This window comes from Natator depressus, chromosome 2 (assembly GCF_965152275.1).
Source record: "Natator depressus isolate rNatDep1 chromosome 2, rNatDep2.hap1, whole genome shotgun sequence".
Classification (NCBI taxonomy): Eukaryota; Metazoa; Chordata; order Testudines; family Cheloniidae; genus Natator; species Natator depressus.
Window position 1 is genome coordinate 132,852,935 of NC_134235.1, and position 26,035 is coordinate 132,878,969.

The 26,035-nt window shown below is 40.9% G+C and overlaps 1 protein-coding gene across 2 annotated transcripts in view; it reads left to right on the forward strand.

The window, feature by feature from the left end:
- Positions 1-22,474, forward strand: part of ANKH (ANKH inorganic pyrophosphate transport regulator) — a 139,367-nt gene extending 116,893 nt beyond the window's left edge. For both annotated transcript variants that reach the window (XM_074945015.1, XM_074945016.1), the window contains 4 exons: positions 11,306-11,435; positions 12,502-12,625; positions 13,327-13,426; positions 15,816-22,474. In XM_074945015.1, the coding sequence (XP_074801116.1) occupies positions 11,306-11,435; positions 12,502-12,625; positions 13,327-13,426; positions 15,816-15,932 (471 nt within the window). In that variant the 3' untranslated portion in view covers positions 15,933-22,474. The remainder of the gene's footprint in view (positions 1-11,305; positions 11,436-12,501; positions 12,626-13,326; positions 13,427-15,815) is intronic.
- The last annotated feature ends 3,561 nt before the right edge of the window (positions 22,475-26,035 follow it).

Genomic DNA, 26,035 nt, shown 5'->3' on the forward strand with positions numbered 1-26,035 from the left:
GATATAAACCATATTACCACCACATTGGCATCTGAAGGAGGCTTAAAGTTTCAAAGGTCATTGAAGCTGGCTGCTTCACACTGGCTATATGGCTGACAAAAATATATAGAGATTCTCTAAGATTACAGTGCTCTCCAGACATCTTGCATAGATGGATATCAGACAAAGGGTCAAATTCAGATCTTCATACTTACGCAACTTAGAGCAAGACACACATTTGAGTGACTGACAGACTCTGCAACTAGAACAGCCTTTTAAAAAAAAAAAAAAAAGTCACACCCATTTTCCACTTCAGCCTCTCTTTCATGTGTGATGTCAACTTCTCGAAAGGGGATGGAGTGACTTGCAATTTATTTTATGTGAAAGAGAGACCACTTAGTTATCCAGCCAATAGGAAACTGGCTGAATATTATTTTACATCACTTATGGCTAAGTCAGTAATCCAAACAAAATATAAAACTAAAGGATATCTTGTGGATTTGTTGCACTCCTTAGATGACTTTGGGTCCTTAACCTATTTTTAGTTATATATGATTGGATTATTCTATACAAGTGTAGAGAGAGACTGTACAAGAGAATACCTATACTAGACAGCTTCATCTTGAGATCACTCCAGACTTTCCCCAAATGTACAATTCGCCTCCACTGTTGTTAGAAGGCTACCCCCATTAAACAGCTACGTTTCTGGGTCATGACCGATATTATCCTCTTTGTCAGGCCCTAATTTTTAAAATGAGCATCAGAATCTGAACAGTAGTCTAAATTTGTAGTCTAAACAGTAGTCTAAATTTGGCAGACACGAAACTGTGGTCATCTAAGTCACCTTTTGATGGCTCTTTCCTAATGAAATAATAAGACATTAGGCTCCATTGATGCAATGGAAAGACAATAACAATGATGTGCTAAGTGATAGAGTGCACGTACCATCTTTTGTTGTTTTGGCTTGTGCTCTGAGTTGGAAAACATGAATGACATTGGGTCATGCCAATGTTTGAGAAATGATGAGTCATGTTGCAGCTTTGTCAGCTGTTTGGGGGGTTTTCTGATTGGAGATTACATTATAGCCCAATCTACTTGTCCTTTGCCATTTCCTGGAAAATTCTCGTGTTTATCCATAGATGTACAAAAGCTACATATACACATGGCAGTTATCTTGGTTAACTTTTCACTATAATTTATTACTTAATGGGTCTCTCAGGACAAATAACACCTGCTGGCGCACACTAAGTACATTAGAATAGTTTCTAGGTGTGGTATCTATAAAATGAAATGTTCTGTGTGCTAGAAATTGTTGGAAACCAGTGAGTTCACTCATCCAAGTTCTCAAATGAAATCTCAGCAACATTTTTGTACTGGAGTTGTTTAATACATCGGTGGTTAAATTCAAGGTCAAATGCATTTACTGTATCTGAGAGAAGTGATTGAGTAGTTTGAGTGAGCACTTGTATTTTGAGACTTTCTCTGCTGTAAGGAGGGGTGGGGTGGGAGTGGGGGAGAGACCAGCTGCTGCAAGCTCAGTGGCAGGAGGGAGGTAGGTTTCTCCAGGGTGAGAGGCTGCTCTACTCCCTACAGGGGAAATAACCAAAATAGAGCCCCTGCTTAGGGGAAGGACTGACAGACAACCCCCTCCCCCCCCCCACACACACACCCCCAGCGAGGGGGCAGGGAAAGGGTATTCCCCTTTGTTTTGTGTTTGTAAATTTGTTTCTTTTTGTTTGGTGAAAGAGGACTCCTTGGGCCTGATAAATAAACAGATGGGGAAGACAAACACTGTCCAGAGTGTGGCTGACTTACCTCAGGTCCTGCAACCACTAGAGGGGGAAGTGCTAAGTCTGGAGGGACAGAGGAGGTGCCTTGCCACACTTGATGTCAGAAATGGGGTTGTTGGCACAGTGAACCATCTTGGGGCAAGGTATATCACCCTCAAAGTGGATGACATAGTGAGGGCACTGGTGGAAGCCACGGCAGCACAACAAGACGCTACCTGGGTACAGATGGCCACCCAATGGGAGTTGGTACAGCTATGGTAGGAAATGAATCAACTGCTGATGAGCCAGGCAGCCCAGGATCAAGCCACCCTGCAGGAGGTCTTGAACCAACTGAAGGCCCTGACTGCTCTGACACATGGCCATGATGGGACACGATTTCTAAGGGGCAACAGTTACCTACAAAAGATAACTATGGAAGATGACATGGAGGCATACCTTCTCACCTTTGAAAGAATGGCCCTATGTAAAGCCTGGCCCCAAGACCAGTGGGCCAGCATCTTCGCTTCTTTCCTGTGTGGAGAGGCCCAGAAGGCCTACTACGACATGGCAATGGAAGCTGCTACAGATTACTCCCAGTTGAAGGCTGAAATCCTGGCAAGGTCCAGGGTGACGACAACTATAAGGGCCCAGGGGTTCCATGTATAAAGGTACCGAGATGGCAAAGCACTGAGGTCACAACTCTTTGACTTGATGCATCTATTGCGGAAGTGAGTGTGCCCTGAGATCCACTGAACAGAGAGTATTATAGAAGTCTTAGTGTTGGACAAGTTCATGAGAGGACTACCACCAGACCTACGAGGATGGGTAAGCCAATGTGACCCCTCCTCTTATGATTTAGTTGCCCTCATAGACAGGCAGTTGGTGGTCCAAGAAAGTTCCTTGGCCATTAAGTCCCCTCCCACCCCCAACTTCCCAAAGGCCCAGACTTCTGAAAGGTTGGGCAGAACTATATTGCAGAGGAAGGATGCTGAAGAGCAATCTGAGGCTGCGAAGGGACTTGGGGAACTGGGGAGAGGGTCAGGGGGTAAGACTCAATAGCCAAAAGTGGGATGCCCTGAGCGGGATATAGATGTTATGTCTGTCGGGAACTAGGGCATATAGCAGCCCAATGTCCTAACGTTGAGGAGCCCATGCAGTGCAACCTGGGTTGTTATGAAGATCCATGTGGCTTGATCAACCTTGTGGGAGTCATGATGAAATCACATAGATACACTCAGCCAGTTAGGATGAATGGCATAGAGACCATTCCATTAGTGGACTGGGGAAACTAGTGGGGTGGAACCAGCTTTCTCAGGCCAAATGCACAGGAATAACCTGTGTACATGTGGCTGTCAATTACTGTCCGACCATCCCTGTACAAATTGAGGTTCAGGGGAACACTACCAGGGTTGTGATCCCTAAGCGCCCATATCTGGTCCTCATAGGACGAGATTTCACAAGGTTTGAAAACCTGCTCCTGGTGGATGAGTCAGAGGAGGATAGTGATTCCGGGATTGATAATCAGGTCCCAGTAAATAGCCCTCTCCCAGTTTCTCTGAATTAGCCCAGGACTTTTCTCTGCAACTGGGAAGCCCTGGAAAGCTAGGCGAGAAAGGAGGAAGGACAAAAGATTGGGGACCAGGATCTTGGCCCAGAACCAAAGGGCTGCGCTCATAGGTAAGCAGTCTTGTCCAACAAGTGAGGGAGGAGTGACTCAGATAGTTGACGAGCCAGAAGCTAGACCCCGTTCCGCTGAGACCAGTCCTGGAAGTGCAACAGAAATAGGTCCCCTTGAACTTGAATATATTGGGCTCTCATTTAAGAATTTTGGGCAGAACCAAGCCAATGATCCACTACACCACAATATTAGAAAGAAATAGTTGAGGTGAATGGGGTCCCAGTGGAGGGGAAAACGAAAAGCCCAGGGTCATACTTCATGATAAAAAGGGACCTATTATATAAAGTAGTCCAAATACAAGACCAAGAAGTGGAGCAGCTCCTGGTACCTCAAAGACACCAGAGGGCACTGTTGGACCTAGCCCATTGTCATTTGTTCGGAGGACATCTAGGCGTAGATAATACCCTCGATCGACTCCTACAGAGGTTCTTTTGGCCAGGAGTTTATATGGAGATCTGACAATATTGTACCTGCTGCCCAAAATGCCAATTACATGGCTCACAACCGCACTTGAGGGCCTCTTCAGTACCTCTACCAATTATTTGAGCATAAGCTTTCATGAGCTACAGCTCACTTCATCGGATGCATACTGTGGAAAATACAGAAGATGTTTTTATACACGCAAACCATGAAAAAAATGGGTGTTTATCACTACAAAAGGTTTTCTCTCCACCCCCCCACCCCACCCTACTCTCCTGGATTTGTGCTGGAAATGGCCCACCTTGATTATCATACACATTGTAAGGAGAGTGATCGCTTCAGATAAGCTATTACCAGCAGGAGAGTGGGGGGGGGGGAGAAAACCTTTTGTAGTGATAAACACCCATTTTTTTCATGGTTTGTGTGTATAAAAACATCTTCTGTATTTTCCACAGTATGCATCCGATGAAGTGAGCTGTAGCTCACGAAAGCATATGCTCAGATAAATTGGTTAGTCTGTAAGATGCCCCAAGTACTCTTTTTCTTTTTGCGAATACAGACTAACGCGGCTGTTACTCTGAAATCTACCAGTTATTGAAGTTGTGTTCAAGAGGGTAGCCATAGACCTGATAGACCCACTGGAGAAGGTGGCCTGGGGCCATCAGAGTGTGCTGCTTGTTCTGGACTATGCCACCCAATACTCAGAACCCATACTCCTACGAAACTCAATGTCCAAGTTGATAGTGAAGGAGTTGATTCAAATTTTCTCTAAGGTTGGGGTACCCAAAGAGATTTTGATGGAGCAAGAAACCCCCTTTTTGTCAGAATTGATGAAAGACGTGCAATGCTCCACATACGGGCCCTATGAACCTCAGTCTACCATTCACAGACTGACCGCCTCGTCGAACACTTTAATAGGACGCTGAAGAACATGATATGGAAATTGGTGAGCCAGAATGGAAAAATTGGAATACCTTACTATCTTACCTGATATTTGCTATAAGGGAGGTTCTCCAAACTTCTACTGGGTTTTCCCCCTTTGATCTGCTGTCTGGTCACCAACCCCGTGGTCTATTGGACATGGCCAAGGAAGCCTAGAAAGAACAGCCAAACCAGGGAGGAACATCATTGAGCATGTGATGCAGATGCAGAACTGAATAGCCCAAGTCACCTCCACAGAGCGAGAAAACCTGGAAATAGCACAAGAGACCCAAGAGACCTATTATAATTGCTGAGCAAAGGTTCAGAAATTTCAGATGGGAGATCGGGTTGTGGTGGTAGTGTCCACAGCTGAAAGCAAGCTCCTGGCCATATGAGGTAGTAGAAGCCATCGGGTAAGTTGACTATAAAATTCAACAGCCCAAACACCAGAAACGGGATCAGATCTACCGTGTCTACCTATTGAAGCTCTGGCAAGACAGAGAAGCCAACAACAGGACAACACCCCGCAGCAAGGGGGCAAGGGAAGGTATTCCCCTTTGTTTTGAGTTTCTAACTGTTTCTTTTTGTTTGGAGGAGGAGCACTCCTTGGGTTGCCTCCCTTGGCAATATTGGTAAATAAACAGAGGGTGGAACACAAACACTGTCCAGAGTGGGGCTGATTTTACTCCAGGCCCCACCACTGCCAGAGGGTGAAGTGCTAAGTCTGGCAAGACGAGGAGCTACCTTGCCACACTACCTACCATAAGGTAACAAAACTCAAGCTGGTGCTTAAATTCCACAAACAAAGGCCTTACTCCGATACCACTAAGCTCTCAGCCTCAGCAAGTTTCACCCTGTGCTTAGTAATTCACAGCATCCCCTACTGAATACACATATTACACTGAATGGAAGTCACCACACACATTTATAAGGATCTCTGCCTAATAAAGACATGGTCAGATAAAGACACATACCACAGTTGTTGTAATAGACACATTACACACACACACCTTCCCGAATGGCCTACAATGATGCAAGTTTCCAGTTGTTGTGCCTGTCTATTTAGAATGTAAGCTCCGCAGGGAAGGGACTATTTTCCTCTGTGTTCTGCATGTCGCTTGGCATGCTGTGGGCACATAGCAAATATAATAAACATTAGCTTTGTTTTTGCAAAGCTAAAAATCCAGGAAGCCAGCCTGCATGGTAGGGCATAATTATTAGAGAAGTTTAAGTTCTTTAGATCTTTACTGCTTTCGGCCCTCATCCTGCAAACACTTAAGACAATGCTTAAATATACTACTCTGAATAGTCGATTTAACTTTTCCACCATGAATTGATTTAAATTGAACTTCTTATGGTAGTTATGTAAGCATGCCCCTAAGTGTATGCAGCATAGGGCTTCTAGTCCTGATCCTCATTATAGTCAACAGCAAAACTTTCATTAACTTCAATGGGAACAAATCTGGACCATGAGCACAGTAGTTCTGAACTAATCTACAGTAATTCTGGAACTAAAGAAAAAAAAAAAGATTTTCTCCTCTTAGCCATATTAGGCTACCATTTGAGACACTTTCAGAGAAAGAACGAGCTGTTCTTTAATGTATAGTAGCATATACTTTGTCCTGGTAATGTGCCAGTGTTGCTGTTCAGTACAGCATAGGGAATGATGTACCACTCTTGCAGGAACGGCATTATGCTGTGCAGTACAGTAGCTGACACTGATGTGCAATACAAGAATGATAAAATTCTTTCTTTATAATTTGCTAAATCTGTGGAAGTAGTTTTCCTTTGATGTCTTAGATGTGTTTCTGAGCTCTTGAACCAGGACACCGCATTGAAATTACAGTCAGGATGTCACTTTTGAATACAAGGATGACAGATTTCCCAAATGATTAAAAAATGTATGACAGAAAAATCCCTGTTTCATTTAGAAAGTGGAAATTGCTCTTTATATCTTTGGGGAATTACACTGTTATAAATTTTTGAAGGTGTCAGGGTAAACAGCGTTTGCTTAATTTTTCACAGAATACTGCAGTTTTAGCTAGAAGTTACACTGCTATTAAAATTACAGCTTTTGTCATTCTCAAAATGCAGGTGGTTTTAAAATATGTTCTCTTTAACCATGAAAGTAGATAAATTGCTTGCCATGAGTAGTGTTTCTGATTAAAAGAGAACTTTTACTGGAAAAAATGGATTGAATTTATTTCAATCTTTTATCACTTCATACTTTATTTGTTTATTACACATAATAAAATTACTGTAATTTTGAAAGGAACATTAAAGAAAAAGTTAGAATTTTGACTTCCATTATCTATGTATGTTCTCTGTAGTTCAGTCCCTGGTTTTCTAATAGCAAGGTCATCTTGAAGGTGACCAGCTATCTGTGAAGAAAAGTGCATTGAAGTTAGTGCAAGTAAAACTTCACTGTTCAAACTTTGACTTTTCAAAGATAAAGAACAATTCACTTTATGGCTATTTCACTTCAGTGTGGGTGTCTGAGCACGGGCAATAAAATAAAAGGTTTGATTGTGCTTGTGTTTGCCCTAAGTTATTTTCTCCATTAGGCTTTATAGGTAAGTCAATCAGAAAGCTCTCCTGCATAGCAACTTTATGCTGTTTCTCAAAAACTGTACAGTATGCCCATCACAGCACTCTCGCTAATAATGACGACCATAGTGCAGGAATTCATACGGTCACTATGGAGCTATTAGTATCTGTACTGTGCAGTGCAAACCAGCTTAGACATTGGGACACTGAGCATCGCAATGCCCAACTCTTAGGCACCTAGAAAATCACAAAAACACTGCGATCCTCAAAGCCTGAGTTAGGCACTTAAGCTCCATCTACAGTGAATGGGGAGAGAGGTGCATTAGAATGCCATCCACAAAAGCCAGAATGCTAGGTGGGGAGTTGCTTAAATTAGCCAGCGGGAGATGCTGATGAGAGAGGTTTGTCCTACCCCGCCAATTCACAGAGTTTAATGCCTAAGTCCAGGCTGCAGGAAGGCAGAGCTGGGAACCCTCTCCTGGAGTCAAGTGACCTAGGCACCTAAGTTGTTTCTTGTGAGAATGAAACACCTGCCTCACTCCACACAAAACAGCCTGAAGATCGGTGGTGATGCCTATCTTATAACTCTTAGCCCAGTGGTTAAGAGCATTCACCTGGGATGTAAGACACGTAGGTTCAATTTCTCCCTCTGCCTGAGGGGAAAAGGAGATTTCAACAGGGATCTTCTATCTCAGTCTCTCCTGTTGAAGCTGTTCCACTGTGGATAAATAATTAGAGAGCCTTTGGAGCAGGGGTACCGGACCCAGGGTTTCCCACCTCCCAGGTGGGTGTCCTAACCACCAAGCTACAGACTCGTTCGCTCTCTCTGATCCAGTGACTCTTATCCACAGTGCAAGTGCTTCCTCAGGAGAGACTGAGGCAGCTGCATATCAGAATATCCCATAGGTCAGCGGTTAGAGCACTCTCTTGGCAGAGTGGAGTCCCCTGTTCAAATCCTTTCTTCCCCTCAGGCAGAGGTGGGTAATTGAACCTGCATCCCAGGTGAGTGCTCTAACCACTGGTCTAAAAGTTATAAGGCTACTACCCCACTCCAAGATTGTGAATGGGCCCCAATCCAGTAGGCAGCCACTAAGCATGCCTACTGGATCAGGTCCCACAGGTGAGATAAGTGTTTGCCTGCCTATCTTCCTCTGGTTAGTGGATTACTCTGGGAGGGAGACAAGCCTCTGGACTATTAGAGTGAGGCAGCAATGCACATGCTCAGAGGCAGAAACTTAGGCACCTAGGAAATTTTTACCCTGAAAATTTAGGCTCAGAGTTTAGGTGCTTACAGTGTTTGGCAGGAGTTTTGTGAATCACAGTAGAGCCTAAAACTTGAATTTAGCTGCCTAAATCCCAAGTTTAGGCACCTAAGTCTGAGGTTTAGGCTGCTTAAATTAATCCCACCCTTAGTTCCTGTCCATGAGAAGAAGAAATAAAGCTAATCAGCAGACTGAAGTGGTTTTGTTCATGCCTCTAAGCTGTCAGGAAGGTGCCCTGCATGTAGCACAGGGTAAAGTGACTTATTTGTAGAGCCCTGCATGGATACAAAATTTATATCCTATCTGCGGAAGTAAATTTTGTATCTGTGCAGGGCTCTGTTTACTTGGTGTTGTCAATAAAAGAGTGTCTGTTTGCATGTTAATTAGAAAAGACAATCACTGGTACGCAACTAGAGAACAAGGGTGAAATACTGGCCCCATAAAAGTCAATGGGAGTTTGACGGTTGACTTCAATGGAGCCAGAGTTTCACTGCAAATATATGTAAGAACATGTGGGTCATATAACTGGAGAACTGCTAAGGGCCATGAAATCTCACCATAGATTAAAAAAGAGTCAATTAGACACTGAGGGCATCATCAGATTCTGATTTATTGAAAAGTAAATTCAGTTCTGTTGTCTTGCAATCTGACAGACTGGCATGCTTTAAGGCGTCTAGTTATGGTTTGTTTTATTTATGATCACTCTTTCTCAGCATCCATTTTCTTGTGGAAGATGAAAAATAACTAACTTTATTTTTAACAACAAAAACAAATTAAATTACAAGGTGTGAGGAACATGCCAGAGTTAAACAATGGTGTGAACATCAGGGCTGCTGTCCCTACGTATGGAGAAAGTGCCCTGAGATCTTTAAAATATCACCAGTAAGGACTTTTTTGTTTTGTATCTCATCCCAAAGATGGAACAGCTAACTGCACAGAGTTCCCACCACTGCACTGGGGCAATGGTTTAATGCTTGCTGAGAGGGAAGAGCATTATGTATTGAGCCACCACACCACTTCTTAAAACATGGTGCATTTTCTTTAACGTTTTCCGTTCAAATCCGGACTAACCATAAAAGTTCTTAAATGATAATATCTGACAAGTTCACCGTACGAGGCATTATGGCTGCCAGGCTACCATAGCTTTCCAACATGCGTTGATGCTTTGTACAGGATAAAAGCAGACACATTTCTATACCTTTTAAAGTACTGGTATCGGCAGCAGTAAAGTTAAATCTTTCTTGGAGGCAATTTCAAATCTAAGCTATTCAAATCTGTGTTTATGTGCTTCTGAACATTGGCACTCTGTCTACTGTAGACTCAAGTTCTTAAATCATGCTTGATCATCCTAATGTATGTAACAAGCTGCAGACAGACACTATAGGAATGCTATGTGCTGGGGGTTCTTGGTTCGTGAGCTGTCTTAGGGGTTACTACCATTATACTGATGGTAGCATCTCTGTGTATACAACTGTTCCGCTACTCCTAAGTGACTGTTATGAGTGCATGTAAATCTGTATGTGTTTGTGGGCAAACTCAGAAGACATGCACTATTTTTATACTCTTTACTGTTGTATTTGGAATGGAGGAAGGAGATAGGTGCAGTACAATAATATTTGGCATTTCTACAGCTTTTAAAGATCTATAGCATCCAGGGATCTCACAACAGGTTATAAACATTAATGAATTAAGCCCTACCCACCCCCAACTCCTGTAGTTAAAGGAGGAGGTAGCTAGGAATTTACTGCATTCAGATACTTAAGAGCCACTTGACATCGTATCCATCAGGAGGGTTATATGAACTCAGTCCTCAAAACAAAAGAACATAATTCCTCAGTGTCTTCAGGAAGAACTTCTGATTAGTGTTTTCTTTTCCAAGGCTGTCGTTTGATTTATTTCAGGGAAGGTCAGAAAGTTTTCAAGATCTGAATCTATTTTCTTTTTGTTACTCTGCTTTATGCTTTGTGGTAAAAGCATTTGGGTGTTCAGAGCCACTAAGCACCCACAACTTGGTTTGAAGTCAGTGGGAGCTGTAAATGTTCAGCACTTCACCAAGTACAGGGATTGTTCTGACTCATGGTAAGGGGAAAGATTCCTTGGAAGACCTCTCACAACCTTTTCTCCCCGAGTTCTACTTAGTTTAGCATCTGGCTAGCCCTTTACATGTGAAGAAGCCAGGAATTCTAGAATCCAAATATTGTAAAGTTACATTGTATTAAATTTTCCCGTGTATCCATGATTAATTTATGACTGATTCATAACCTGCTGGATCTTGGTATATGCCTGGTGTACTATTTCTTTCTTTGGCTTATATGTGAAGAGGTAGTAATGTAGGCTAGTAGTTAAAGGAGGTAGCTAGGAGTCGTCAGAACTGGCAAGTTCTGGGTTATCAATTCTTCATGTGATCTTGAGCAGATTACTTAACCTTCCTGTATCTCAGTTTACCCATCTGTACCAATAATATATGCCAGTCTTACAGGGATGAGGCTTAATTCATTAATGTTTATAACCTGCTCTGAGATCTGTGGATACTACAGATCTTTGAATGCTGTAGAAATGCCAAATATTATTGTACTGCACCTATCACTTTCCTCCATTTAATACAGGAAATACTTGCATGATCAGTTAAGGCTGTAGATTAGTAGCTGGACTCCTGTCTCTCTCCTTCTCCTTCCTTGCTTTGCTATGCAAACTCTTCCTAATTTTGTTTATGTGGTTCTCTTTTCCAGCTCTGTTTTTTGATGTTTTGGACTCCGAATGCATCAGAGAAGATTTTAGTTGACATAATTGGAGTCGATTTTGCCTTTGCAGAACTGTGTGTCATTCCTTTGCGCATCTTCTCCTTTTTCCCAGTTCCAGGTAAAAATACAGACCAGTTGACACTAGGGCTGAATGTGGCTCCAAGGTATAAATGTCGTATAAAGGGTCTGTCAGTAGACCGAGACAAATTTAGCATACATACGTTTCTTAAATGGACTCAGTGGGAAAACTAAAAGCTGACATGTATCTGTTCTAGGTGCCTGAGAATGTGCACTGTGTGTTTCTGCCCAACTGTAATTAACTGTGTGTTTGTACAACATCTTGGACAACTACACAATATCAACACACCTTGATACTGAACAGGGCCTACAAGTCCTACTGCTGTGCAAACAACAAAACGGAATGCTCTCCTTCATATTATATGGATGTTTATTACACTACTAGCCAAAATATTTCCCTCAGATATTAAAATGCTGATGTAAATATTATAACCTACATGTGTTACTGCTACATTGTATAGAGTCTTAGATATTTCTTTGTATGGATCAATATATATCTAAGAGCACAGCTCTGTAAGGATTATAGTCTCCAAATGTGAAGTTCTGTTTCAGGAAGTCTGTTCCCCACTTGACACATCTAGGTATCCTTTCTTCCTGACCTTAAAAGGGGTTATGCATTTTTAATGAGGAGAATGCACCTACCATATGGAAGAGGTGTTTAAGATGTATTTGTATTATTGTCACACACACATTTTTTTTTTTGTTTGTTTGTTAGTTTGACTCCATTAAAACAAAAAACAATCTTCTTGTGAAATGTTTTTGGCAGGCCAGTTTCACACCGAGGGAAGTTTGCTGTACCTCAGACTGCTTTTTGCACAATTAAAAGCACTAAAACAATTCTGGACTTTCAGTCTAGTTTGTAGTTAAGGCAGTTTCACTGTAGGCAAAGCAACTGTAAACAAGGCCATGGTGTTTGTATTTTTTTATGCTAAACTCTAAATAAATAGTATTTATAATAATACCTCGCTCTTCAATAGCGCGTTTCCCCAGTAGCTTGAAAAGCACTTTACAAAGGAGGTCTGTACCATTATTAACATGAAAAAATTCTCTCTTCCTTCATTTTCTACTGCATATTTTGATTGTTTTTTCTTCCTTTTTTCTGACAGTCACAGTTAGAGCACACTTGACTGGCTGGCTCATGACACTGAAGAAGACATTTGTATTGGCACCCAGCTCAGTGCTGCGCATCATCGTCCTCATCACTAGTCTCATTGTGCTGCCTTACTTAGGGTAAGTTACTCCACTCACCACAGCTCTAATGGAGTCACTCTCCTTTCACTTAATAGCTGCCCTTATTTAACTCTTTATGTCTCCACCAAAGGCAGAGACTAAAATAAAACCAAAATAGTTTCAAACTCCTGTAAATGATCACTTCCAAAGTTCCAGCCACCTCCTGTCTCTAGCTAGGCATGTAACTATTAGCACTTGTTGAAAATTCTACAGCTGTTAAGAGAGATGAAACCAATACCCAGGGGATGCTATGAAAACTTATCAGAATTACACAGAAATTACTTACTTTTCTGAAAAATCTATGCAATAGGTATATAGGGAATGGTATCTGTTTTCTGTAGACTTCTTTTTTTAAAAAAAACTGTTATTGTCTACAACAGAGCTATCATTCTCAATTAAATTCTATATTTAGCTTGTCTTGGGGCAGAATTTGATTCACAATGGGTCTCCTCTTGTTTTCAGGCAATAACAGATTATAGTAAAAAATGAAACTATTTAGGAAGCAAATGTTACTGTAATATATCAGTTATTCTCTCTACCAGTGCCTGGATTTTTTCCCCCAGAAAATATTAAATACCTGCCCCATTATGCCTTGTGTAGAAATTGTTCATTAAAATACATTGGTTCAATATTTTACTGAAAGTGTAAGTTTCTATTTTTTTTTTTTTTAAATCCTACCTTTTCTTTTTTTTTGTTCTCAGGGTCCATGGAGCCACCCTAGGAGTAGGATCACTTCTAGCTGGTTTTGTAGGAGAATCTACCATGGTTGCAATAGCAGCTTGCTACGTCTGTCGGAAACAGGTAGGAAACTGGTTGTGTAGAATCCAGTGACCAGGACAAACATGGATAACTACTTCTGTAAGGTGACAAGTTGTGTAGAAAACACAATTTTTGAGTAAAGGCCATGTGGAAGGTGGGCAAAAAAGTGCTAGCTTTATTTTTATCCTGAATAAAATATTCACTTAACTGGATGGAGATGGGTTTTCTCCTCCCCCCCCCCCCCCTCCCCCCCCCACACACACACAGTACAGGCTTGAATTTGCAAAAGTTTTAAGCAAGTGAGAAACTTTACTCATGTGGAGAATTCATGCATCTCTCAGTGGCCTCAGTCCTACATATCCTTATGCTTAACTTAACTCACATGACTCGTTCCATTGATTTCAGTGAGGACTCACATGAAAAAAGTTATGCATAGGTAGGAGGAGTGTTTGCAGGATCAGGGCCAATGGGAATCCCCATGTGAGTATGGTTTCTCGCATGCATAAGTGTGTCTGCAGGATTGAACCCGTACAGATATGTTTTCAGGGTATGCACAAGGTATTTGATACATAACTCCAGTTAGAAGTAGTACAGCATCAATCATCTAATTAGCTAAACACAATTGTGGTGGGAGAGTGTAGAGAAAAGAATCCTTGCTGCTTTTTTCTTTTTTTTTAATTTAGAATTTTCCATTACAGGCAAAAAATCAAAAAGCCCTCCACGTTTTTACCACTTTTGCTTTTATCAACAATTATGAAATCAGAACCTACCTAAAAGCTTTTGAACTACAAGCTCATTGATAGAAGTTAAGAACAGGTTGAAGCACATCAGCAGAGCAGAGAAATTCACACTTCCTTAGCCCATGCTGTACTCTACATGTGCGTAAATAGAGAACTTTGTCTCTCTGTTGTAGTTAATCTTTTCCTTGCTCGCTAAAAATAGTAAGAAAAATCTTCTATCCCAAGCTATTCTTGGCTTGTAGTTTCACAACAAATTTCTGTTTACACTAATATTTGTATGATGTGCATGGTATAATTGTCACATCTCCTCCAGTATTTTTGACCTCCACAATTTTCAGATGAAGTACTTTATTTTTGTAGTATAATGAAGTGGTAACAACTGGATGATCACATTTGCCTGACAGGTATAACTATTACAAGTCCAATGAATCTGAAATGATCTCTTCACCGGCCAATGTGGTAATGGCACAACCAACAGTAGTTTTGCGTGTCAGTTTATTTTCAGCTAAAAGATTAAATATAGGTAAAATGTTTGAAAGCCACAAACCAGTTTTCTGTGTACACCGCCCTTGTAATCTTGCTCTATTAATATGCCTGATTCAGCTGAATCAGTGATATCAGTGGGTTTTGGGGGGGAGTTTTACAACTGTTTTCAATAAGGACTGGGCAGCCTGCTGAGAAACAGATAATAAGGAACAGATGCTTCAACTTGTTTTGTATTGGGGCTGAGGGCATCTTAGGTTTTACTCATCCAAAACATCCTGCATGAATCATATGACTGTCTTGAAAAGACAAGTATCAGAGGGGTAGCCGTGTTAGTCTGTATCCACAAAAACAACAAGGAGTCCGGTAGCACCTTAAAGACTAACAGATTTATTTGGGCATAACCTTTCTTGGGTAAAAAACCCACTTCTTCAGATGCAACAGACAGACATTAAGCCACATGTGCTCAACAGCAGAATGTTGGGAACACAAGTGGCCTGCCTCATACTGACAGTGGCTTCTCCTATCAGTAGTGAGCAGAGAGCTTGGGTCAACAGATAAACACTCTACAAGGGAATTGGCCTTTGCTTTTGTCACTTTCTCATAGACAATACTAACTAAGTGTTCCTAACTAGGACACAGGAATTCTAGGTTCTGTTCCCAGCTGTGCCATTGATTTTGTGAGCTTGGGCCAAGTGACTTAACTTCCTAGTGCCTTAGTTTTCCTCTATGTAAATATATGTGTGGTGGAGCCTTGGTCAAATGCCCCTTCCCCCTCTTCTCGAAAAGGAATATCACATTCTGTCTTTGAGAGGAATGTTACTGTACTAGTGAAAGTCACTATTTTTACCTCTTGTGCTCCTGACTTGTGACATTTTGGAATTTAGAACCCCACCTTTCACTTTCTGTACATAGTGTTTTCCCTCCAGTTACCCTGAAGCACTTGACTCACGACACCCCTCTGAGACAGAGGCAACAATAATACCTGTGTTTCAGCGGACAAAATGGACCCATGGGGATGTTAAAGGAAGTTTTTAAATTAACATGACAAATCAGTAGCATACCACGAGTGGAAGCCAGGAATGTTGCATTCTAAATATTAGACCACATTCCTTCTGATAAGGCCTGCCATTTGTAGGAGTGAGCTGATGCACAATGAACAATATAGATGGTCATGTGCTTATGAATACAACCTCTTTTCGACTTAGAAAAAGAAGCGGAACGAAAATGAGACCGCTACGGAAGGCGAAGACTCAGTAATGACTGACATGCCACAGATAGAAGAAATGACAGACATCGTAGAAATGAGAGAAGAGAATGAATAATAAACAGGACGTGATTGTTCTCTACAGGGACACATAGAATGACACTTCAGCATCTTTTCTTCTCTCATCCTTTTTTTTTTGTTTTTATTTTTGTAATAAAGAGGCCTTGATTTAAAAGGCTTCAGATAAATTCTCTAGCATACTGAGTATGCTCACACTAATGAGGGACCTAAAGGAAGGTCTTTGCTTTTGCTTGTTTTTGTTTTCTCGCTCCATGCAAACACAAAAGATATGGCTGCATCACACAAAAGGGCATTTTCCTCAATATGCATCTGTCGTCTTTGGGCAATCTGCATTTGTCAACCAAAGCCCTGCTGTGTGTCTCTGTGCCCTTGACTCTGCTGCCGTCCTTTCTTCCCTCTTTCTTTCTTTTTCCTTTTTGTTGTTGAGAATTTTAAAAAAACAGCCTTTGAAAATGCAGCTTTATTTTACTCGCTTGACAATGATTTTGCTATCTAAACAAATGTACCACGGTGGGCCATTATGTTTGTTTTCACTCGTCATTTGGTGTTATGCTGTATATTGTTACAAAACAAGGTAGGAAGGCATGAGCCCCAGTGAGCAAATGGTACATAAAAATAATAAAAGGGATGCGAGAAATACAGGACAAGAATGCTATTTAGCCTTTATTAAGAAGTTATCTGGGATGCAAGATTTTTCCAAAATTGTACACATTTAAGAAAGAAGTTTTATAGAACATTGGTGCCAAGTCCTACACATAGTTTCCTTGTGACCAGTTTCCGTTCTCCTTTCCTGAAGAGGGTGCAGCAGTTGGTAGAGTGGTGCAGTTGCATCTAAGGGTATGTTTACACTGCAATAAAACACCCAGGGTTGGTCTGTGTTAGGGCTCCTGGGGTTCGGACTGTGGGGCTATAAAATTTCAGTGTAGATGTTGGGGCTGGGGCCCAGACTCTGGAACCCAAGCTGGAATGTCTAGATTGCAATTTTGTAGCCCCTCAGCCCAACCCCTGCAAGCCCAGTCACCTGACACAGCCAGTTGTGGGTGATTTATTGCAATGTAGACATACCCAAGATTCTTTTCTAAGGGAAGAAAAGAAGAAGAAAAGCTTTACCAAAGTTCTGGTCCACTGGTCTGACATAAGTTCTATGTATAATTAGTTTTTACACTACAGTTTGCTATACAATTATTTCTACAATCTGTGTTCAAAAACACACATATAACTTAAAGTACACCATGGCATAGTCCTTTAATACATATAGCCCTATTAAATATACAGGGATATTGCTTTAACCTGTTTCCCTATAAAAGTAAATCAAAATCAGTATGGGAGAAGTTTGAGTGCCTGCCAGGACGCTGAAGTCCTATGTTAGGGATCCAATTCTACAATTCTTGCTCACACTGAGTAGCCCTTGTGAGAATCGTTCCATGGGAATGAGAACTGCTCACCACATGAGTAAGTGTTGTACAGTGTGAACAAGATAGGCACTGTTAGGTTTAAGTGGGGCTTAAATAGCACAGAGGGCCTTCACATGAGTGATGTGTATTACAATGAATTTCATCCTATATGATGCATCCTTAAATTATGAATTTTAAATCTTATTTAGTAAAATATATTTTTGTAAGTTTTAGAAGTGAATTATTATTTAATTATGGACAAATTCAGTTTCTAGATTACTTACCAGGTAGTCCTTACACTTCAAAGAACTGATCAACTCTAAAAACTTATTTTAAACGTTCTATCAATATGTGTATATATACATACATGTGTATAAATATATATATTGTATATTGTGTAATTTATTTTAGGCTACAGTACACTTCCTATTTTTCCAAGTTCCTTAAAAATGTCTCTGATACAATACAATGTTTGCTCATGTAGTGGTTATACCAGTAGTGAAGGGTATTGTATCAGTGACCATTGCATCTTATTTCCAGAGTTTGTACTGTTTGTTATATATACAAATGTATTAAGATGAAAAATGAAATTTTGAATGAGTTGCAAAAATCAGTCCATTGCTATTGAAAACAGTGCCACGGGATGGGTGAAATGAAATCCATATGGTTTCAGTGCTATCCGGAGGCTTTTCCCACTATTCCTTACAGTAGAAGAAATAAACTCGGACAAATCAACTTTGTGCAGGATGAATACTGTGCACCACATAAAAATTCATGAGTACAGACTCACACAGCCATGTGTATATACCCTGTATATAGATTGATGTAGACCATTGTGACCAGTTCAAGGTCTTCTCTATTGCCATAATTTTGCTTTCTCTAGTACAGCTGTGTTCAAATTCTCAACATGCAGTTTTTCTGGCAAAAGCAGAGCTAAACTGAGAAAATATTTTATTGTAATGTTTCTTCTGGTACATAACTAGAAATTTAAGCAGCAGTGTTTTTGAATATTTGTGAGCGTTAAATATTTATGTAGTTTAAAATTCTACAAAAACAAGAAAGTAAAAAATTAAAAAAAAATCTAATATTTAAATGCTGAAGCTTTCTGTTTAGCTAGAAGTTTTAGCATATGGCAAACGCCAAATTCTTGGTGATACAATTGGAAGTGTTAAGCTAGTGTAGCAACTAAGATGAAATTTCAATTTGTGGAGAATAAATGTTTAATACTCCTTGTATATTGAATCTATAAAAATAATCCGTGATCAAGGAACAGCAGGGTTTGAGCAAGATTTCAGATGTTCTCTTATAGCCCTAGCTGTGGCTAGTGGAACAGATTCTGTTTAATCCCATTTCCAGTGTGTTGTGCATTTCCTTAAATTGCGTTGTTGCAGTAACAGACATGTTTCGACACTAGATGGTTTAAGTTAGATCTTCATGAGACAATGGGATACCTAGTCTGTACTGGAGTGAACATGTATTAGTTGTACGTGCACCTACATGAGGTTTATGAAAAACACACACTTCTGCCACACTTTTTGGCATCAATGGGTAAAATTTTCAAAAGTCCGTTAGGCACCAAAGTCTCATTGAAAGTCCGTAGTGCTTTAAATCATTTAGGCACCTTTGAAAGTTTTACCCAATACCTTTTCCTTTGTAAAAGGACTTTTCTGAATTCCCCTATGCATGGTTATCTCATTATTAGTACGCTATCACTGTGGCAAACATTAAGTTATCCCCTTGAAGGTTTCACTGTAAAGAACCAGGGTACAATATTTTCATGAGTGAACTGCAGGGGGATACTAATATTAGTTTAATTTCCATAATTTAGTAATTTCCAACAATTATACAAGAGGAACAAAATTGATTTGTATTCTGCAGCTCACGTGTAAGACCAAGTGTGAACATGCATTACATGACTGAAAACGAGACGAGTGCTGATGACCGATGATTTTTAGAGATGTGTGGGTATTAAATATATACACAGGGTTATGCTACTTTGTTTGAGCCCTTCCTTTACAGACTCTCTGATACTGAAGGAACATTTGTTACTGCCCGAAGCAGCTTTCTCAGTCTTACTGAACAATGGGCTTGATGGAGAAGGCTCTAGGTTTCCTGGCAAGTGCGGGACCGGGCACCATGTGGTTCCCAGTAAACAGCTCAGCTTCCTCTTTTCTTGCACAGATGTGCAAGGAAAGATCAGTAAGCTGTCTGCTTGATAGCTAGAGCTCCACACACAGGGTCATAGGACTGGGGGAATAAGAGGATTATGGGTTTTCTTTTCAGCTTGAGTTCATTTATTTTGCTGTCTTATATTTTCCTTTGAGGAACAGATCTTGCTGTCTGCCTCAGTATTATTTTCTGCTTAGTCATGGCAGCATCTTACTGACACAAAAGGGGTCTAAAATAGGCAGCTGGTTGATGAAGCTAGGAGTGCATAGCAAGCCATGATGCATGAAAAGAAATGGTTGTTTTTAAGGTTATTCATTAAAATCCAACATTTTGAAGGGTGGTTTCTGTTATTTAAACAGTGTAGTGAGATTGCTTTGATTTCTGCTTTGTTAGAGACTTGTGATCCAGTACTTAGAAATGTCCTGTCATTGGTGATGGGAGGCAATTTAAGCTGGCTAGCACTGTTTAGGCCAGAATGTACTATTGGATCATTGGCTGGCCTTGCCATTGATTTGGTCGACAAGAATCAGTCACCTATTCTCTCTATCAGTAGGCTACAAAATTCTTTATTCATTTAAAGGCAGTTTGCAGAGATTTGGGAATTATAAAATGAAAGGGTCAGTTCTGTGTCCAGTTACGGGTTTTGTGACAGATTAAACACAGCTGTGGATGATCAGCAGGGTTACCAGATAGCAACTGAAAAAACAGGACAGGGGGTGAGGGGTAATAGGCACCTATATAAGAAAAAAGTCCCAAAAAATGGGACTGTCCCTTTAAACTGTAAATTAAATACTGATAATTAGGTTGACCAGATGTCCAGTTTTTAATCAGCAATGGGCAGAAACTCACAAACCCCTTTATATTATTTACATTTGTTACCAGGGTGAAGTTTGTGTGTGTGTGTATATTATATACACAAACTCCATGAACACCGTAGTATTAATATTAGATGGACTTTCAGGCAGTTTTTAAGAAGTGTTCTAAATAAGTATATTGAATGACCTTCTGCTGGAGAAACCAGTCCTGTAGACAGAGCCTGCCAGGTTACTAGGCTGAAGGGGAATGAAAAATCGTTCTATGGGCATCCAGTCAGAGGCTGAGGGAGAGCGAGAACTACATGAGGTTGACAACCAATCAAAGGTTCTAAGGGGGCCCAAGCTGTTTTCTGAGGGTTGCCATTTTTGCTCTGTGAGCAGTAGAGAGGTGCTCGAGGAGGGACACTTCAGTGAAAGAAAACTTTGGCCAGGACCATTACTTCTTCAGTATTCAGAGTGACTACAGAACTACTGGCCGGTGCTGGGAACTGGGGATATTTATTGAATTTTTGTTTTAATAGCAGGGAGAAAATATTCTTTAAAAAGGGGATTGAGCCATAGTGTTTGGTGAGAACAGGGCTGAAGCACTGCAAAGTGCTACTCAGGCAGAATCATGCTAGGACAGCAGTTGCCATTAAAGCCTTTACAGTTTGCAAGTAAAGAGTGTTACATAATTACCCCTTTGCAAGGAGTTAGCTTTACATGGCTTAGGGAATGCCATGTTAATGTTCATTAAGGAAAAGGCAAAAAACTGTAATGATTTTAAGTGATTATTCTACTGCAATGGATCATGGGCATTTCCCACATCCCAAAATTAGCCTAGCATCACATCTCACACTACGCTAGTGGCAGTTGTCTTTACCATTTTCCACAAATGTTACTTTGTTTTTAAAATCATGCTGTTACCACCACAACTACAGATCAATAAATAATGTCACACCTCTGCAAATCCCCATTGACAAGAGTTTCCACTACCCATCACTGTACATGTGGTACAATACCAATATTTTAGGGTCTTACTCTTCTCCTGTCCATATGGAATAGAGGCTCATACATGTCTTTTGGGAGCTGTGACATGATTCAGTCATACATGAAGATGGTCATCACAACTGTGACATAGTTATTGTCACTCACAGGGAAAACACAAATACGCTAGGTGACAACACTATTGTTCTGTCTGTCTAAACTACAACTGAACTGTAGGGAAGAGGGAAGGAATGGATGGTCAGCGATTGAATGTAGCTTTCTGATAGTTTGTGGGTGAGCCATGTAAAAATGAGTTTGGAGCGCTGAGTCCAGTTTTCTCAGTAACTAGGGGCCCATGTCACTATAACCATCATCCCAGGTGGCAGTAATTAGCACCCTCTGAGTAAAGAGGCCAGAGACTCAGTGGGCCATGACTGACGAGTGCTCTCATTCTACAGTGGTGATCAGAGTAGAGGTATGTTGGCAGAGTAGTACAGGGTGAACTGAAGTTTTGCTGGCTGTTGTATCTCTTCTGTAGTTAAAGAATTATCTTCAGTCTCCACTGTGATCAAGCTCAACATTTCATAATCACCAAGAAATGCATGGGCAAAATGTAAGACACATACTAGTGCTGTCTAGATGCTGTTACAGTCTTTGAAACCCTTCAGGGAAAATACTCCTCTTTAGCAATACAAGACCTTGTCAGAGTAAGTTATTGGCTTAACTCAGTCTTTTATATTTATTAGTAGTGTCTCACCAATTTCTCTGTTTCTTGTTTGTCATCTTCAGTTTCTTCCCTTCCCTAGTTTTGAAGGCTCCTGTTAAGGAAAGCCATCAAACAAAGAGAGCCTAAGCCAAGAAAGAAAATATAGTCCTTGTGGTGACTAATGTCTAGTAGTGCAATGATTAAAAAGTTTAAACTAAAAATTGATCCAGAAAAGAACTTACTTTAATGTGCTGCATTGGGAAAGAGGACAAAGAAATAAGTGCAGGGAGAGAGAGATTTGAAAAGTGAATATTAATCTTCAAAGTGTTGGGCCAGATTCATTACTTTGGTCTGACAGTGTTTTGCTGTTCTAATGATGCAAAGATAGCGCTATACCTGGTTTACCCCGCAAGTTAAACTTTACATCACCAGAGTACTTTTAAAAGCACATTTCTGAAAATGTTCCCTTGTGACACAGGGCATAACAGCACACTTAGGCCTTGTCTACAGGTTTTGGTTTTTTTTTGGGGGGGGGGGTGGGGGTGGGGAGAGAATAACGTAGCTGAAGTTGATGTACTTAAATCGACTCACTGCAGTGAGTCAACTGCTGACACTCCCCCGTTGACTCCGGTACTCCACCAGGGTGAGAGGTGCAGGCGGAGTTGACGGGAGAGCAGTCTGGGGTTGATTTATCCTGTCTCGTCTAAATGCGATAAATCAACCCCCCACTGGATCGATCACTGTCTGGCGGGTAGTATAGACAGACCTATAGAAAATCTGGGGGGAAACCTTGTTTTCACAAGCATGCTTGTCATTTTCTTTTCAATTTTCCCCTGCCACAATATAGACGCCACTACTTGTGAGAGGGTGGGGGAAATAAATCAGGTACCAAAGACAACTAAAAATATTAGGAGGCACCTTATTTTATAGTTGGAATAACCACCACTTTACCCACAAGTCAGCAAGCACAAGAAAGAAAAGATTGGCAGTTCTTTTGGAAATACTATCACTTCAAACTAGAATGATCCTGTGGGGTGGGGGTTAGAGGTGTGCGTATGAGAGAGAGAGAGAGATTGATACCATATCACTATTACTGAACTAAAGTGCTAATGTAATTATGGTGGAGCCTCTGAGTAAGGCTAAAGAATTGAGGGGGTTTTCCTGAGCCATAGTGAAATGATGGAGAGGCTACCGTTGATAATTTTAATATTTTCTTAGCAGTTACTCATTTGTTCACCTCATTTGCAGGTAGATCAAAAAGGTGATCATACATATGACTTTTTATAGGTGGCATCTGATTACATATTAGGGTAGATCAACAAGCTTTTATATATATAATTAGTCACTGTTTTTAAGTAATATAGTCAAAAGTGCACTTTGCTTAAACTCAGACTTGACCTAAGCTTGCTGCAATATATTGTATATTACTGTATTGCAAACGCACAAGATGACTAGGACCCCAGCCTCTATTTTTAAACTGGGAAGAGTAAAGAAATCATAAAAGGTGGGTGGTGTTTTATTTCCCCACGGCTATGTTTGTTAGTAAAGTTTTGATCTGTTAGTTTCCTTGTTGGTGTTTAATTTGAGATCAAATCTAGGAATTTGCAACCTAAGGTATTTCCTGCTTGATGACTGGGGCCTGTTGATGCTCTGCCGACGACCAATGTCTGTGTGGCTTGGGCTGGTGGACTCCCCAGAATCTGTCCGCTGAAAAGGTTAGGAACTCCCCTCAAGCAGGACTTGGGGCAGGAAGTCACTGTAGAACAATGCTTAAGAGCTATAACTTTCTTTTCCCCTGCCTGCTTCAGGCCTTACCTTCCCCTTGCAGTCTGATTAGAGGTCCTCAGTGGAGGATGTAGGGAAAATCTTGCCTCTTTGAAACAAGTGTCTCTGTCTAGCAATTGGGCTTGTGCCTGTCCAGCCCCTCATATTGCTCCTGTTTCTGGCAGAGCACTCAGAGGAGCACCCACAGCCCCAGTATCTAGAATCCCAGCGTCAGGCTAAAATTAAACTCTAAATTCTGTGGGTTTTTTTACAGCTTCCCAAGCTCTTATTCTTGCTGTCTCAGTCTTAGGCAGGATGTTTCTAGGAGCTCCTAAGGTGTGAAGGAGCTATGCTACCCTTTGAAAGTGTACAGAATGTATGTGCCCATACTCCCCAGGCCAGTGCAGAAGGACCCGTTCCCTTTCAGGGTGTCTAATTTCACTGTGGGCACTAGACAGACAACTACAAGCTTTATGGGCCAGGAACACAAGAGCAGAAGTTGCAGCTGCCTCTTTGGCTCTGGACAAGAAAGAAGGAAGCACATTCCACCCTGTGTCCTCTCTCCATTCCTTATGCACTAGCCCCTACTTAGCCCTAACATTGAAATTTAAAAGAAGTGGGGCGGGGAGGGCTGAGACCTAAAGATGGACATGGAGGGAGAGTGGCACTCTAATTTCACAACAAGTATTGACAGGGTCTGTCAAGATCGGTTCCACAAAAGTGCCCTGTGGAAAATGACTCACAACAAATATCAGTTTCAGTGAAGAGCTTAAGGCAGGTTTGGCCAAATTTTGTGATGTCAAGGGCTGCTGCTGTCTAAAATAGTAATGGCGATACAACACCCCTCTGAGGCAGGGGAATCTGAGGAGAGATTTGTGAGTGGTACTTGCATATTACACCACTAACATTCTTGTGTTCTAATTGTGCCTTTGAATTCTCAAAAATTGACTTTTTAGCTTAATGGCAGCTTCATCACAGTAAATATTTTAAAAACAGTAGTGGCCCCCCAAGGGTGTTACGATGAACTTCTCACTGAAGCATGATGCGGAACATGCCTGCTCACAGAAGAGGAGTAGGGACACTTGTACAGTTTCTGTGCTTGGAGCACCTTTGCAAAGCAGGGGTTTTGGCAACAGAGTGACAAAATGGGAAAAGGCAAGGCTGGCAGCTGGCCATACTTTAGGGGATGCAACACTATGAATGTGACCCAGTTCAATTCACTTAACATATCTCTAGGGAAAGAGCTTTAGCCTTCTATCATGCAGAAGAATTGTAAAAATTGAGCTAACAAAACCAGGTACCACTAGAAATCTTCCAGGGCCAGGTACTTGGCATGCCAAGTGGTATTTTTAGAGAATGGCCACCCGTCACTACTTAAACAAGTCAATTTTCCAAAGACTTCAAGTCAGAGCACCATTTGGAAACATGGTACAGGGATCCTAAAGTTTGAAAAAGTTACCTCATGCATCATTTTTGTCACATTTGTAGAAATCCAGGTGATTTCTTTTAAAACAAAAAACATTGGATTCTATAATCTGTACATACGCTGTAGCTGTCAGTTTGTTTTTTTTAAACAAACACACACTATTTGTTTTGCTTTGACTCTGGTGGTTTACTTTAAAGAAAACCATCAAGGTAAAAATAAGTTTGTACAGCCTTTGATTATTAAATTAAAGTCAGCATAAAGTATATATTATATTAAAATTGAGTGCTGTTTATGTATTTAACATAGATGTATGTTTTTGCATTGTTAAAGAAATGATCTATGCTTTCCTCTTTTTTGGATTTGTGCTCCAAGATTGTCAAATGGCTTTCATACTCTAATTTTACTTCGAGTAAAGTTCAAACAATTTGCTTATGATTCCGCTTCTTTTTAAATTTCTTCATCTGTTACTTCCTCTGATGTCAGAGCATGTGCCTGTTTGGGTCAAGCAAGTAAAATATCCTCGCTGTTGGAGATGTTAACTCAGACACTTACAGTTGCTTTCCAGGTAGGTGTGATCCTGCCAGATACAAATACCTAATTTGAAGTCAATGAGCACCTAAAGCACTGCACAGGCCTCAGAAAAGCTTTCAAGATCAGCTGTGTACCCTCACAAAGCCCTGCAAAGTTACAAACGCGAAACCATATGGGAGAACTTAATTATTTTGTTCATCCCAAAGCTAAAACCATTTTTCCTCCTGTTAAAAAGTCAACTTATAAAAAATAGCCCACCATCCTTCTTCCCTTCCTATCAGGGCCAGCCCAATGGCTTTGAAGAGATGCTGTGGCTGTTGACCGCACCCATCTGACAAACCACCAGAAGAATTCTTCCAAAGCGGTGAA